Genomic DNA, 16471 nt, shown 5'->3' on the forward strand with positions numbered 1-16471 from the left:
TTTGACAGAGGGTTACAATCTGTGAGATCAAGAGTGACGCACCTCTGTGTCTGTGCACGCAGGCCTCCGTCAGAGGCGTCGGCTTGTGTGTAGATATTTTTCTTGCACAGTTGTAAAAAAGGATTAATGATGTTTGTTCAACTACTCCTTCACTCTGCTCTGCCGGTTTTTGGCACCAGCCACCAAACCACAGATTGATGCTTTGCCACCAAAAGGTTGCGACTTATTTTAGAAATGCACTGGCAGCGTGTCCACCCGTATCCACTAAGCCATCTTAATTCCCAACACTGTACGTCAGTGTGAATTCAGCCGATGTGAGTGCATGCCTCTGCGTGCCTGTGTCTGTGTACAGTGAGCATCATATTACAGAATCAAGCATAATGTGTGTGTGTGTGTGTGTGTGTGTTGAAGAGCTCGGACAAAATGCAGACCTCACACAGCGCTTTGTTCTTCATAATCTCATTAGCCGGTGAGCCTCTAATTTGATGTCTATTCATGATAATAAAGTCTACACGGTCAGATGTTTAACTGGGGCTTAGCATCCTTTCATATTCCAGCTGAGCAGCCGTTGAGTCATACTACTGTGTGTGTTTGTGTACACAGAAGAAAGAGATGGAGGCCAGATAGGAGCAGCCGGAGAGGCCGACAGTCGCCGCTTCTTTGTGAGTGTGAGGGAACAAACAAGTCAGTCACAACTGGAGAGTTTTATTTACTCTCATTTCAGTTTCTGTAAGAGAGAAATCACTTGTCTGTGAACATATTTAACAAATTAACAAGACAAATAATGTAGTTGTTTCTAGCTTTGTACAGACTGAGGTCCACATTAGAAGGTGGATGTATGAATGAGATTTCAAATATGGTCTGAAAGAGCATTGCACTTTCCAAAGCTGATGGGCCCTCATGGCAAAAGCACGGTCACCTTTAGTTTTAAGGCTCAACTCTGAAACAGCCAGAAGGGCCCCTGAGGATCTAAGGCTGCAAACTGGCTCATAAGAGGTTATCATTTCTATTATGTAGCTTGGGGCCAGACCCAGATGAGCTTTAAAACTGATCAGTAAAATCAGTAAAAATCAATTCGAAAACGAACAGGGAGGATCGGGGTGATGTGATATAATTTGTTAAAACCAGCGAGAAGCCGAGCTGCTGCATTCTGAACTAGTTGGAGGTGGGAAAGTGATTTTTGATTTATGCCAGAGAGGAGGGAGTTACAATAGTCTACAATTAGTGCATGAATTATCTTTTTCTAGGTCTGAATGGGAGAGTATCGATTTGATTCTGGAGATGGTTCTAATATGCATTAAACAGGACCGGACAACTTTATTGATATGTGGTTGGAGGGTTAGGTCAGAGTGGAATATTTCTCCTAGATTTCTGGCGGCAGGCTTAATATTATCTGATAGAGGACTGAGGGCATTTGCTATGGGGCTGATAAGTTTAGGGAAACTCGACAGTATGATTTCTAATTTTAAGTTGAAATTTTTGTGCCATCCAACAGTTAATGTCACTGAGGCAGTTTTAAGTTTGTTCCGTTTCTCAGCTGACTCGTTAAATCCTGATTCTCTTCATGTCACTATGAATACAGTGCAATATACAAAGCAATCAGCATAAAGTGACCTAATGCAAAAAAGATCCATCCACCTCACTGAATACTCCATCACAGAGTTGGTGCTACCTAGTGGTGTCACGGTGGAGCTGCAGGTCCACTTACTGACCATTAATCGTATTGGTCTAATCTGCTTAGTGAGAGAGCAGCTGACGGCACCGTGACACATTCCTTCCACTGATTTACATCAGAGTAAATTTTGGGATATGTGATGCTCTGCATACACTGCTCAGTAAACACTGCAGCATCACACATTCAGTCCCCTAAATAACTAAATGTACTGTACTGTCCACTTCTTTCGCATCATGTTTATGTCAGTGTTTCTGAGAATCAGCTCTTTTTTTTATTAGACTTTTTCTCCAAAAAATCTTTATTTTTGTTGAGATTTTAAACCCAGCAGTTAGGGCTGCAACTAGCGATAATTTTCTTATTGATTTATCTGCCCAGTAGTTCCTTGATTATTGTCAATCAAATTTTAGAAAATAGTGAAACATGCCCTGTGCGATTTCACTGAGCCCAAGGTGACATCATCAAATAGCTTGTTTTATCTGACCAGCAGTCCAGAATCCAGGTTATTATCATGTATGACTAAGAGAAGCATCAGATTCTCATATTTGGAGGCAATGAGCAATTCAGCAATACATGGCCCCAAAAATAGCAAGAAATTAGCAAAAAGTTAGAAGAAAAGTACCAGAAAATTAGCAAAAAAAATTGAAAGAAAGAAAGAAAGAAACTATTTTTAAAATATCTTTTTAAATAATGTTTGTGTGTATGTATGTATGTATATATATATATATATATATACATACACACACATATATACATATATTTTTTAAACTAAAACTAATTTTGATCCTCATTTTCTTTGTCACCTTTTACTAATTTCTCGCAATTAGTGAGACATTTCTCGCCAAGTTCATCATTGCCTGAATCCCCATGTTTCTGAAAGAAATCAAACCAATTTGCACAAGTTTCTAAGGGTTAAATAGCTTGTAAGTCATGTCTGAACGTAGCACAAGAAAACTGGTGTCGAAATAGGGTCTAAAGGTTAAAGAGGCATTCTTTCTTTCTTTCTTTCTTTCTTTAATATTTGTTAATTAATTTTCTTTTAATCTGCTAATTGACTAATAACACTATCAGCTGTGCAGAAGAGGCTGTTACAGGCTTTTTGTAAAGAGGCTAATTGTAAAGAATGCAGGCTATTTTCATCATCTGAGAATTACATAACTGTTCCTATACTAAAGCAAACATTATTTTCCTATTTGTCATCGCAGTAAAACTGACTTTACTGCGGCTGAAGCACATTCGCCAACTTACAGTTAAAAAGAGTTCTCAGCAGAAAACGCGTGGACTTCAGGGAATTTGTGTGCCATTAATGGCATAACTCACTTCAGGGAGATGTGTTTCCAGACTCTGTGTGTGTGTGTGTGTGTGTGTGTGTGTGTGTGTGTGTGTGTGTGTGTGTGTGTGTGTGTGTGTGTGTGTGTGTGTGTGTGTGTGTGTGTGTGTGTGTGTGTGTGTGTGTGTGTGTGTGTGTGTGTGTGTGTGTGGTTTGAAAGAGGAGGAGAGGGCTTTTTTTTTTCCTCCTCCTGTCCTGTCACATCCTGTGTGCTCGTTGATTTAGAGCCAGATTCTTGACGTCACCTCTGCCGCTGAGTGACTGTGTGAATGAGACAACTGATGGCTGAACGAGTCCAGGAGGAATCCACACCTAAACTCTTAAAATGATGGACAGTGGAGCCAGCTAGCCCCACTCATAAAACATTTGTGAGAGCGCATGAAAAATAAAAGGTACTCTCGAGACTGTGGACCTTTAGGAGGTTTGCAGCATCCTGTACTGTGTGTGAGGGAGAGTTGGAGCTCTGAAGCAGTATGTGTGATGAGGAGAGTGTTTTTCTGATTTTGTTGTGGAAAACTTGCAGGCTTGATTAGAAACTCGATTTGATTGTTAAATACAATACAGGGAGCACAAATGATCAAAAATATGACTTTGTTGTGTGTAAGAACTTTGTATTTTTTATTTTTTATTTGGTTAAATACTGTCTTCATTTAAGAAAGCATCTCCGTAACTCGCCATATGTGACCAAGAGAAAACAGTGTTGATATCGAGCCCATGTGCAATGACTTGGACACAAAGTGCTTGTCCTTTTTTTCTATTGTTGCTACATTTTCTTCTCTCGCTTTCCATCATTGATGTGGTTAGTTTAGACAGTTATGAGTGAGGGCAAAAGAGAGAAATCCTGTTATTGACTTTTTCTTTCATGTTTTTAATGATATTTTGATGAAGAGTGTCAGTAAGACAAATAGATTAAATGTATTAAATGTTCTTCAATTATAGGTACGAATTGCTTACGATGTTCCAACAGATATTCAGAGAAATATTTAGCCTAAAGTCTTAATGCACACCGAAGCTCTTTTCTGAATGACCGTTCCTGCGTCAGCTTACGTCACAGCAAATCAGATAAGACGAGAAATACTGCTCGCCTTGTTGCAAATGGAGACATGTAGTCACAAACCAACATACCAAAATCATAGCACACAGCACCAGATGCTCTTCAGACATATCTGCTGTCCTGTTTTCAATTAAAGCCTGAACTTTTATGACAACATCCGTATTTTGTTGTTGTTTTGGCTTTCCCTGCTCTGTGTGACTCCACCGTCTGCTCACCTCCCTTCCTTCCTAGTAAACACAAGACATCCTAATTAAAAGCAGAGGAGAGTGGCGGTGAATGAGGAAAATGGAGAGCGAAATATCCAGTCAGAGGCAAAAAGTCAAACACTGAATAGGTTTATTAAAAAGCCAAGAAGAACAAAAAGCGGGGAGAACAAAAAACCTGCGATATGACAAAAGCAATAGCTTTTATTAATCGGCTCTGGTGAGAAACGGAGCGATCGGGGGCTTTCTGCTGCTGAGGGTCTGAAAAGCAGCTGGTAAGGGTTTGTTTATAGTCAGCAGAAGAGGAGAGAGATAACATTTTTGGAGGATTAGAGGCAGGAAATAAAAGGCAGCACCAAATAAAGAAGAAAATGCAACGGGTTGGCCAGACCCTGGGGAGGGAGGGAGGGAGGCTGAGAGAGGGGATTAATGACGGAGTGAGGGAAAGGGAGAAAAAAGGGTGAGGTTAGGACTTTTTATGCTGCAGTGGTAAAAGACAGAAAAGACGTCAGAGAGGAGGAGGAGGAGTAGGCGAGGGCAGGTCTTGTTAAGATAATTGTTTTTTTATTTTGAGCTGTAAATTTACGTGTTAACCAGAGATCGACATCTGCTGCCTCTTTGTCTTCTCTATTTGTACTATTGCAGAATGATTCAGTGTTGTAGATGTGTGATTGTTTATACGCTAGAAGTGTTTCTGCGTCATGATGCTACTGCTGTCTTTCAAACATGCTTTTTAGGTTGAAAAATGACAAGTATTTAAACCTATGAACTCTGAGCAAACGGTGCAGTTTCACCCATTGCACCCAGGACTGCGACCCACTGGCGGGGGACCACTGCTTTAAGCTCACTATGCACGCTGCGATTTTGGGCTGTCTCGGACGAAAGATGACCATCGTGACAGAAACCTGGTGATATCTTTGGTTGTGGCTCTAAAATGGTGTTGCTACGCTGCAAAGAAAAAGAGGTTTAAGGATGGCTTGTGCAATTGAAGACAACCAGGGATAAAATCCTGACAGCATCAGAAATTTGGGATGTGAATTTCACTATGCGACTGCTGTTATAGGTTTTTTGACCTGTCCTTGTCCCTGGAGTTTATACCACAAGAGTGTCGCTCAAAAGTGGTGTCAGTGATAGTCAAACCAAAAACCCCAAAAGTGGAACTTCTCCACTGTGGTGAATTTTAGAACAAGCTGGGATAATGAGAAGAGATTGAGTAGTGGAGAGGGGGAAGAAGTGGTCGTGGTTTTGCGTGTGTGCGTGTGAGTGTGTGTGTATGTGTGTGAGTGTGAGTGTGTGTGTGTGTTTGGGGGGTTGCATCACAGGAAACAAGCTCTCCATCCTGCAGTTGAATGTGACCCTTTGGCCCTGGATCAAATGCTCCTCCGGGCTGAATACCATGAAGCCTCTGTCCTCTGCACCACGCACTGCTCTGCACTGCACGGACCGTCTGACTGCCTGCAGGAGGGAGAGGAGGAGGGCAAGAGGGACAGAAAGATAGGGTGAGGAGTGGAGCAGGGGTAAAGTAGTGCAGGGGGATAGGAAAAGGGCTACGGGGGGAGAAAGTGGGAGATCAAGTCATAAGAAAGATGATATAAACGCATCGCTGTTCTGTGAAAGCGACCAGACACACATCTTGTTGCACCCTAAAATGTGAAACCAGAGACAGTCACTCAGTCTCTCGCCCTGCTGGCTGCCCGACTGGCAAGTGATTGAATCGGGGAGAAGTCGCTCCTATTTTTAGCCCCACGCTCGATGGAGGGATGGAAAAGCAAACAGACAGTAGCTGCACGCGCAAAGACAGAAAGAGAGAGAGAGGGAGTCTGTGTGTGTGAGAGAGAGAGAGAGCGAGAGAGAGGAAGGGAGGAAGGAGGAGTGACTTATTTGTGAAGTTCTGCAACTTTGGATCACTGGCTCACTGCTGTTTGAGGAGCACACATGGCTAGACTGGGCACAGGGCCGAGCTGAGAGGCTTTCTCTGCGAGCTCTTAATCACTCCACAGACTTTTTTTCCACATATTAAAACACAGTTTATGTTCTCCTTTGCACGTTGAAGTGCTACATGGATGCCTCTTCGCCGTCCCCGGGGAGCTGCAGCTGAAGAAGGGGCTTACTGGACGATTACCCCGCCATGGAATGTTGTAGATTTGCGTACAGGATCTTAGGAAGTTTTTCTTCCCCCTCTCGGTTTTGGGGCTGCTGGTCTGGATCCGAGGAGCGCCTGCGCTTCTTTGAATTCCCTCAGAGACTGGTAACGTCAAACTGGGAGGACTGTGGCTCTGGTAGTGATCTAAGAGACAAACAGCCACCTCTGGCCATTTAAACGCACATTTAAAAAAATATACATATTTTTTTGCACCTACACTCATCCAGACGAAAGGAATTCAGGATGCGGCGTTTTGACAAGCTGAAAAAGTCATTCCCCTTCCTGGCACACTTTCACGTATATCGAGTAAGTCTGGTGTCTGTCTGATGTCTGCTCTCCACTGAGCGATTTTTATCATTTGGAAATATAATATGTGATATTAGTAACTACAGTCAGGATCATGTGGTCTATCCAGATGTTTGAATGTAGTGTTTATATCATGAATATGGTGGAGGTCAGTGGTCTGACTCTGTGTGTGTGTGTGTGTGTGTGCTCTCCAGCTGGACTGGGGCTGTCCTCTGGGAGGGTTGTTGTTATTGCAGCAGGATGTTAGAGCAGAACAGATCTAATACAGGACATGGCTTTGGCCAGGAGTTGTGTGTGTGTGCGTGATAGCATGTGTGTGTGTGCGTGTGCATTTCTCCACCACCATGAGGAATGAGTTCAGGCCAGAGGCATTTCTCAGCAGGGACATCATGTTGTTTCTCTGCATCTGAATTCCTGCATCCCTCTCTCCGCTCTCTGTGTCATACTTTCTGTCTGGTTCTCTTTACTTTTCATTTGAAACTGAAAACCAGTTGGTCTGTGCTCCTGATGTTGTAACATTTTATGTTCCTGAAAGAAAAGAAATCTGCACATGTGGGGAAATGACACTATTTAGAGCCCTTATGCGGGACTTCTGGCCCTGGTTGGATTCCTCAGGGTCCTGCCACATGTCACACTTAATGAAGTTTGAACGTAGAGATTCTCCTGCTGACCTCACACCTCCTCAATGTGAATCTTCCTCCTCATCCTGTTATAGAAGCAGTCAAGATAAGCATTTTGAAACGACTACTTCACACCCCGAACCACCATTTACTCCCCCCATGTTAGATTAAATTAATGAGGAAAACTTTGTTTTTCTTGCGTGCCTCCACAGAGAACGAAGATGCCAAAACAGAAAAAAATTCTTAATGAATTGCAGTGTTAGGGGGTTGTGGTTAACAAAACATATGTTTACAAGCTCTGACACATCTTGTGCAGTATATTCTCATTTTATCCAGCTGTATGCTCAGTGTAAAGCAAACAGCCCTTTCTGATGTGGAACTGAATGGTAAGTCAGACTTATCTATGCTCTCTTTAAAGCCAAACTCCCCTGACAAAAACAGCAATTTTACCTCGCTGGTCTACCACTGCCTCGATTATTAGTTTGTTTGTTATTGTGTGACTTTGGTGAATCCGAACTAAACCTTTGAAACACCAAAGTCATGCAGTTACACAAACAAACTACAGATCGAGGCAGCAAGAGACCAGCAGCACCTGTGTTCAGTGAGGTAAAATTACAGCTTTTTTAAATGGAGTCTAGCTTTGTGTTTTTGTCTTATTGTGCGAACTTTGGTGTTTTAAAGGGTTAGGCCAGACTAAACAAAGTCACAAAATAGGACAAACTAAGAAACTGATTGAGGTGATAGACAAGTAGCTCCTGTGTTCAATGAGCTAATACAAAGATTTTGGTCTCCAGATTTTGCTACAGAGTGAGCGCTCTTTACTTTTACGCTGCTCTTTCGTACAGGCGGATGCGGACAAGATGCATTGGCTTGGAAGAGGAGACGTTTTGCACTGCAAGGCTCCTAGATAGCATTGTCTTCTGCTTTCTGTTTAGAAGTGATGAATTTACAGCTCACAGCAACTTAATACTGGCTTTTGTTTGATATCTAGTGTCAGCCAAAATCTTCTGTTGGGCAGTATGCTTTATTACTAGATTACAACATGAATTTCTTTGTCACACAACATCTCGCTGTACCCTGTTCAAACTTAAAAACTTTACATGAGAAAAAAAGAAAATAAGAAATTAGTATTGAACAGCCAAATCTGATTGGAGTGGCATTATTCTGAGTCACGTGCAACACTTAAAAAGGATTTTCTTAGTTTTTGGGTTCTTTATTTTTTTTGTGAATGATGTGAGAAAATCAAGTTTCATTTCACTAATTCAGTGTAACACAGGGTGAGTAATTGATATGCAAATGGTCTTTTGGAGGGATGAAGTAACTCTTTTGATATTGTTTATGACAACATGACGAGAAGAAAGAACAGCTCAATCTTTGTTTCCTCCCACAACGTTATTTAAGTGTAATTTGTGACAATTTTTCTTTGTCAGACTGAAGACAACCCATCTTAACCACCTCTATAAATGAATGAATGGCAACCAATTTCTGTACAGCACCTGTCTCCAAAAAGGGTAAAACTTAATCTCTTGTTCAATGAGTTTTGTAAATTGGTTAACAAGTTGACAGAGAAATAAGACCGAAGGGCTTAAGCACCTTGATTTTGACCCCTCATGCCTTAGATGTGACACTGTCATGGAAAGAGGCCCAAGAGGAAGCTGACTTGCGTCTTTGGCTTGGCTCAGTGAAATAACACATACATGTTGACTGCCAGGGGAGATTACTCTCGGGGCTGCGCTGTGGAAAATAAGAGGTCTAATAGTTCATGGTGTATGCTCCATAGAATATGTTGAGCTTTACAGAGAAATGTTACTTTGGTGGATGCATAAGAACGTTTGTTTAAATATTGTTGTGGAAAACTTTAAAGTCTTGATTGCATGAACTGCAAACCAAATAAACATGTCACATGTTAGGAGAGCATTTGGCTCAGCTTAGCGAGGTAGTGAACCAGCCAAACAGACCGCTGTATCGTCTTTCTCAGGGTACGGGTCAGGCATGATGCAGCAAAATGCAAAATATGGAGACGGATTCAAATGACTGCAGCTGTAGTTGATCCTAAAGCCACAGGCACCGCAAGCATTCGGTGCAGCCTGCATCTCTATAAAGTGGATCTTACAGGTTAATAGCAGCCTCAAACCAGAGGATTTGTCTTCAGACATACATCAAAGAATCTCAAAGTGTGCATTTTAACAGAAAAAAAGCTACAAATACTTTGTTTTGACCTGATTAAGTGGACTTCGGAGAGCCGAAGCTGCATGTTTGGACTTCGCTAAAGAGATATCACCTGACCCACTTTTATGTACGTTGCAATGGATTTGTATCATGACATCTGGCATAACCATTGGGGATTGAGCCCTCCCAGGTCCGACCTCACATCAATAATTCATGGAAAATACAGGACCACTCACTTTCCATTTTTTTTTAGCGATTTGGCACCGGTCATCTGTCAACTTTATTTTTACGGACCAGCGTTAGGTATGTGTGAGAAAGAAAAAAATCACAGTCATTAAGGACGAGGAAGCGACCTCTAACCAAGCCCATTAAGAAGTTTAAATGACAGAAAGGAAGCTGTGACCTCTGACACTTTTCTCCGGACCTTGCAACCTCGTCGCAGCCAGCACAGGAAGTTCCTCATTCACGGAGTGTAATTACAACTCAGTGGTGCGACCCCTCCGCCCCCGAGCATCCACCCGAAAGGTCTCCCTGTCAATCTCTGCGGATTAGGGATGTTCGTCATTTTTTGAGTTGATTAGCTTGCTTCTCGTCCCCGCTGAGACTGGGATTAACACAGTGGACCAGTATGAACAGGTGGATTGGAGGAGTAGACGAGCTTTTGCAGTGTTTCATTTTCAAAGTTCTCTCTTGATTTTACTCTCTATTTAATGCTATTATCTTGATTAGTAGCCTTGTTGACGTTATTTATTGTTGAGAAAATGTTTTTCTGTTTCTATCCTAATATTAATACAGCAAATACATACAGCTGTATACGCACAGCAAAAAACTACAGGTTCTAAGCTTCATTTCGATGTATAATTTAGGGGCTTTGAAATAAGTCCAACTTAATAACCTGGCTTTTCTCTTGCTACTGGAGCGCAAAACAAGTCCTATTTCTTGATGCGAGAGAGTGACAGACAATTTTCAATAATGTGTGCTAAATTAAACTAAACTAATTAGTAAAAAAAGACCTGTATTGCAGACAGAAAGGGCATCTTTATCTCGTGGGGACTCACAGTATATGAATTGATTTGATGAAACCAACATGTCAATCATGGCGTTTTTCCCCCCAAATAATAATGAGCAACTTCTGGTAGAATAAATACGTTTTCATCATGTTATTTCAGCTTATCTGAATTAACGTATTCACATTCAGGTATATCCTCAAGGGTTATGAAGAAGCTTATCTCGGATTTAAGATGACTTTGGTCTACATGTGCTAGCTTCAGCTTGTTATGTTAAGTAGACAGTGATGGATGGTGTTTTAAGCTCGGGTGTTGTGTTTTGACGTTGAAGATTGATGGTCTGACTCAGTGTCTTGAGGCGGGACGTAGTACAGTATATATGTTGTGGTTAGATTGTTTAGGGCCCTCCCGTTTGTCTTCACTTACACTTATGAACACCAGATGTACATCATGTATCTCTGTCTGTTGCATGACTGATTTTCTGCCTAAAAATGCCACCTTCTGGTTTCAGAGTAGTTATTAACCTATTTACATGCTGTTGAATTGTTGACTAAGTAGTATATTAACACCACAATGACACAGGATCTGTGTAATCAAAGACTACTTAAAACTTTCAAAGTAAAATTAGTGTACGCTGTGCAGCGAATGCTATGTTCACCCCCTCCCGCTGCTCTCCATGTCCTTGTTTATGTGATGTAAATTTGGGCAACCCATTCTGCAGCATGTGTGTGCCCATATGTGTGTGTGTATGTTTCTGACTATTCGTGGACTCTGATGTAAATGTCTGAGCGCCTGAGCAGGTATTTCAGTGGGCTGTAAACGATTTCCTCTCTTTTTCTGCAGAAAAGAATGGTTTGATTGTTGCTAAATGACTTTCTTTCACGCTCTATTTTGTAGCCAAGCATTGAGAAAACCGCTGAAAGAATATTGAACTCAGTTTCCTGTATTCTTTGTGTGTGTGTGTGTGTGTGTGTGTGTGTGTGTGTGTGTGTGTGTGTGTGTGTGTGTGTGTGTGTGTGTTTGCAGAAACTGGGCAGTAGCATGCAGTGTGAGGAGGGCACAGAATGGCTGCTAGAGCTGCTGATGGAGGTGCAGCTGCAGCAGTACTTCCTGCGGATTCGAGATGACCTTAACGTCACGCGGCTGTCACACTTCGACTACGTCAAGAATGAAGACCTGGAGAAGATTGGCATGGGTCGACCTGGTGAGAAACTTTGTGTGTGTTTGTGGGTAATGTACTAAAAAGAGTGTTTGTTTGAGTGTTTTTTAACAATAATAGCTATTATTATCTATTTCATTCTACTAAAACACCGAGTTCTAGTTCAGTTCCGCTGAAATCCTGGAAATTGTCGTAGTTAATATGAAAAATAAGTTATTTTAAGAATCACATTAGACTGAACAAAGTTAACGTGAGCAGGTGGCAGCTGTTGATTTCAGTGACCTGACACATCTTAAAAACTCTCTGGTCAATCCCCGAATCTAATCGACCTCTGGGGGAGAGGGCCAATATTCGCCACTGGTGTCTCTGAATGTGCGCTGGCTCTCTTTCTCTGTCGGTGTCTCTGCTGGTGTCTCCGAATGTCTGCTCGGTCTCATTCTCCGTCGGTGTCTCCGCCAGTGTCTCTGAATGTCCGCTCCGCTCTCTTCTCTGCCAACAACAAGCAGTAGATAGAGCACGAATCCCATGTAGAGGCTTTGTCCTCGCAGTTCAATTCTCGGTGCTTTGCTGCATGTAGCCCCCTCTCTCTCTCCCCCTTTCACACTGTCCTATCAATTAAAGGCGAAAATGCCCCCAAAAAATATATGAAGAAAAATGTTTTTCTTAATGGAAATGCAAAAATTAAATGCATCTGTACTCACCACATCACAGCCTTTCATACTCTAAGGTAATGAAAGACAAATTCCATATGGAGACACTGAGCAGAGGCGTGCATGTACAAAAGATCACTGTCGTCCAACACAGGAAAAAAGTTGCAGCAACAAGATGTGTTTTTCACATTAAAAGAAACTTGTTTCAAAAATAAAAATTTTAGCCTCAGCTTCTTGCCAGGTACAACACATTTGGTTTTAAATCAAGGGAGTCATAAAACAAAAAATCCAGGTATTTGTAAGAATATAGCAAGGGGATACCAGATATTTGAATATGATGCAGAAAACATATACACAAGCAGTTTATAGAGATTTGCTGAAAAGACCAGCACACAGAAGACGAAGTCTATTTTCGCTGGCTTCACTGAATCAGCCTGAAATATTGGCCTTTTGCTTCATCATCATCAGTCAATAGTCGCTGGGTTTTGAGATTGCATGGCTGCCAGCATGCGGCTGTATACTCTTTGTCTTGTTTTTATTTATCATCTTTTTCAAGATTTGAAATAAACAGACTGACACTACAAATCTTCAGCAGTCAGTTTGGAGGATAATAAAAATATCATTTGGTGGTAAAAATCCAAATCAAATCGGAGAGTGACTTTCAGAAGCTGCCACATGCAAGTGTCCAACTGCCTGGCTCTTTTTTTCTGTTTGCTCTTCTCCTCCCTTCTTGAATAATCCAAGCAGTGTTTATCTCGCCCGCGTTTTTCTCTCATTAGATGTCGTTAAGTTTATCTCGAGAGTGGCGCACTCTTTGTCCAATTTGTGTCGTTTTGACTCATTAATTATACACTACAGATGGATTAAAAGCTAATTTTTTATGATAAGTGTCTTATCCAATTATCTCTGTGCTTTTGTATGACAATAATAGGCGATATTCTGCTTCTATATTTAGCCTGAAATACGACTTTTGTCTGCAGTAATGGCAGTGTGTCATTTGGCTCACCCTCAGCGTAGCTGGAGCAAATCCTCCGTCACTAACACCCTTAATATCATTTTAAAGCCACAACTGGCAATTAGGCACAATAGAAAGGGACACTTAAGTGCCAAGTCTTGTGTGTGTGTTGTGTGAGAAGAGGCAGCAGTAATGTTCTAAATCCTGTTATTGAGGCCCTCAGGGCCTCGGCTACCGAGCCGCTGAAAACTAATTACACCCGCTTCTCCTGTTCATATATTCTTTACATCTTTTTTTCTCCGCTCAGCTCACTGTTCTCTGTGTGCTCAGTCTTTTCTTCTTTCTTGTATTTGCTTAATTTCCAATCTCTTCTCACATATATTATGTGTGTCCTCCTTTTTATCCTCTTTCATATCAAATCTAGGTGTTTTGTGTTTAGTTTGTTTTGTTCTGCTCTCAGTTTTCTTCCCGGACTAATGAAAATTAATATAATGTAACTTCTGTAACTAAAGTCTTACCTGATCATATCGGTTGTCTTGCATCTGGAGAAGCAGGAGCTGCAGTCTTCATTGTTTTGTGTTACCACTGACCAACAATGTATCTCTCTCTGTTTTTCTTTTATTCTTTACATAAAGGACAGAGACGACTGTGGGAGGCTGTGAAAAGGAGGAAAGCTATGTGCAAGCGCAAGTCCTGGATGAGCAAGGTGACAGACACAGTCAGACACAACACGTGCATACACACAGGACTCATTTATTATGGTACATGGTATGCTTGACATTATGTCGCCATGGTGGCGTCTGTCTGTCTGTCTGAGTGTGGACACGTTCAAACACATGAACAATACATGCTAGAAACAACACTTCAGCTCCAGTTTCCCCCTGTACAGATGATATGATCACGTTTAGCAACATCTTTACAAATTAATATTTGCATTATACATTTTTTTATGTGCTTGTAAGTGTACTAACAAAGATGGGGGAAGAAAATAATATTTGTTTGGCACTCTGGGGATTATGAAGTGCAGTGTCATGGTTGAACTTGAATTAACTGTCATGCATAATTGACAGGTTGGTTTCAGTATTTCCAAACACTCCTTACAGCAGTTAAGATCACTTTTCATTAAACTATAAGAGCATTTATAAAAAAACATTTTATTTTTTCTAAACCAAAAATTCATGCAAAGTTCATATCTTGTTTAAAGCAGGGTGGGTGACATAAAAGATAAGTTAATCCAAATAGTAATTACAACTGAAAACATAGAAATATTCTTGAATTTTCAACAAAAACAAGAATTAGAAAGCAAGAATTTTTAAAATGATGAATTATTTATGCATCAGATCTTTGATGATTATGGAGGAGTTATCAGGAATTCCCTGAATAACTTGATGGCTTCTTCATAAAAGAAAAACACGTTCCCACACAGATGCCTCCGTATCTACAGGGGGAATCCCTCCGGAGAAAAGACAGCTTGACCCTTTACACGAGGATGAGCACGTCCACATTCACACACACATAAATCAAGTCACAAGAGTCGGTGACACAGAGATTCAGAGCGTGCTGCATTCACAGAGATGTTGCCTCATGAAGCATAAAGTTTCCCCCTTAAAGAGACACAACTGCATGACTGTCGCATACTCACTTTCTTAAAGCAAATATTTAACCCACAAAATGACCTTTTGTATATTAAATACACACTCAGTGTTGAATGCAGCAAGAACACTTTCCTTCACGGTAGACAAAAAAGCCAAAAAAGGCAAACTTACTTGATGAATTTATGTAATTGGAGTCAATGTTTAACAGCAACTGTGTCAAAAACATCCATTTACAAACTATCACACAGTATAGTCCAAGTCTGATTTATCCAGCCGTATGTTCAGTACTTCCCAAACAGACTTTCTGAACTAAAGTGAAACTTAGCTTTTGTCTCCTCAAAGCCAGAAAAAAAAAGCCAGAAAAAAAAGCAGTAAAATGTGTGTTATTGCATGACTGGTGTTTGAAATGGTTAGTTCAGATAGTTCACCACAGTCAAACAATAACACAAACAAACTAACTGGAGCAGCTGTAGACCAGCAGCTCCTGTGTTCAGCGAGGTAAAATTACTGTTTTTCTCAATGGAGTCTGGCTTTGAAGAGAGCATAGATAAGTTTTATTTTGAGTTCAGTTCCCTGTTGGAAAAAGGGTTGTCTGTTTGTAGTACAGAACACACAGCTGAATAAATGAGACTTGGATTATACTGCATGATTTGTTGTTAATCACACTGTTAAACCCTCTTTGACTCAATTTCAGTAAGAATCCTTTCTTTTTCTGTATTATGCATTCACTGTGGAGTCATACGAGAAAAAACAACTTTTCTTTCTGAATTCAACTTGACACAAGGTGTGTAATGGACTTAAAAATGATCATTTTATGGGGTCAGGAATCCCATTTGATAAAGAATTAAAGATAAAGATGGAAAATTAAAAGCTGCCATATACACAAGCTCATACCATTTATGATACACCTACTCACACGCAAGGCTCTGAGGAATGACGTGTGTGAAGGAATACCGAACCAGTGATCTGTGTGTGTGTGTGTGTGTGTGTGTGTGTGTGTGTGTGTGTGTGTGTGTGTGTGTGTGTGTGTCTGTCTGTGTGTGTGTGTGTGTGTGTGTGTGTGTCTGTGTGTCTGTGTCTGTGTCTGTGTGTGTGTGTGTGTATGTGTGTGTGTGTGTGTGTGTGTGTGTGTGTGTGTGTGTGTGTGTGTGTGTGCGTGCGTGTGCATGTGCGTGTGCATGTGCGCACGCGCTGTTCTCAGTGGAAGTCGCGGTGCCCAGAGGACGCTGCTTGACTTCTATAATTACACCTGTCTGTTTCCGCCTCTGGCACCATCTTCAGCTTAAGTTATCTGCTTCCTCAGCCCCCTGTGTGTGTATATGTGTGTGTTAGCATGTGTGTATGTGTGTTCCCATACTCTGAATCTTTCGAATGCTGAGCCTCCTATTTGAAACCCACTTACCACACAGCGACCGCAGAGATGTGGTGTTTTTAAAAAGGTCTGCAGCATTATGTCATGTCTGGTCCGGTGTGAATGTGAAACCACACACCGCTCGCTACTGTTTATATCTGGCCAGTCAAATATGTTTGGCACCGGGGATTCATTGACACCTCTTTTTCACTGACATGGACCGTTTCTGAGCGCTGACCTTTGTTTATCAGCCAATA

General features: G+C 41.3%; 1 protein-coding gene across 5 annotated transcripts in view; it reads left to right on the forward strand.

Annotated features, from left to right (window-relative positions):
• tnk2b (tyrosine kinase, non-receptor, 2b) overlaps positions 1–16471 on the forward strand; it is a 78701-nt gene that overhangs the window by 34946 nt on the left and 27284 nt on the right. For 4 of the 5 annotated variants that reach the window (XM_088085847.1, XM_088085849.1, XM_088085845.1 and 1 more), the window contains 2 exons: positions 11531–11708; positions 13904–13974. In XM_088085847.1, coding sequence (XP_087941973.1) covers positions 11531–11708; positions 13904–13974 — 249 coding nt within the window. Of the gene's footprint in view, positions 1–5572; positions 6709–11530; positions 11709–13903; positions 13975–16471 lie in introns of those variants that run through there. The other variant, XM_088085846.1, reaches the window with a different exon arrangement.

Source organism: Plectropomus leopardus, chromosome 12, assembly GCF_026936395.1.
Source record: "Plectropomus leopardus strain MGB_pleo_1.0 chromosome 12, ASM2693639v1, whole genome shotgun sequence".
NCBI lineage: Eukaryota > Metazoa > Chordata > Actinopteri > Perciformes > Serranidae > Plectropomus > Plectropomus leopardus.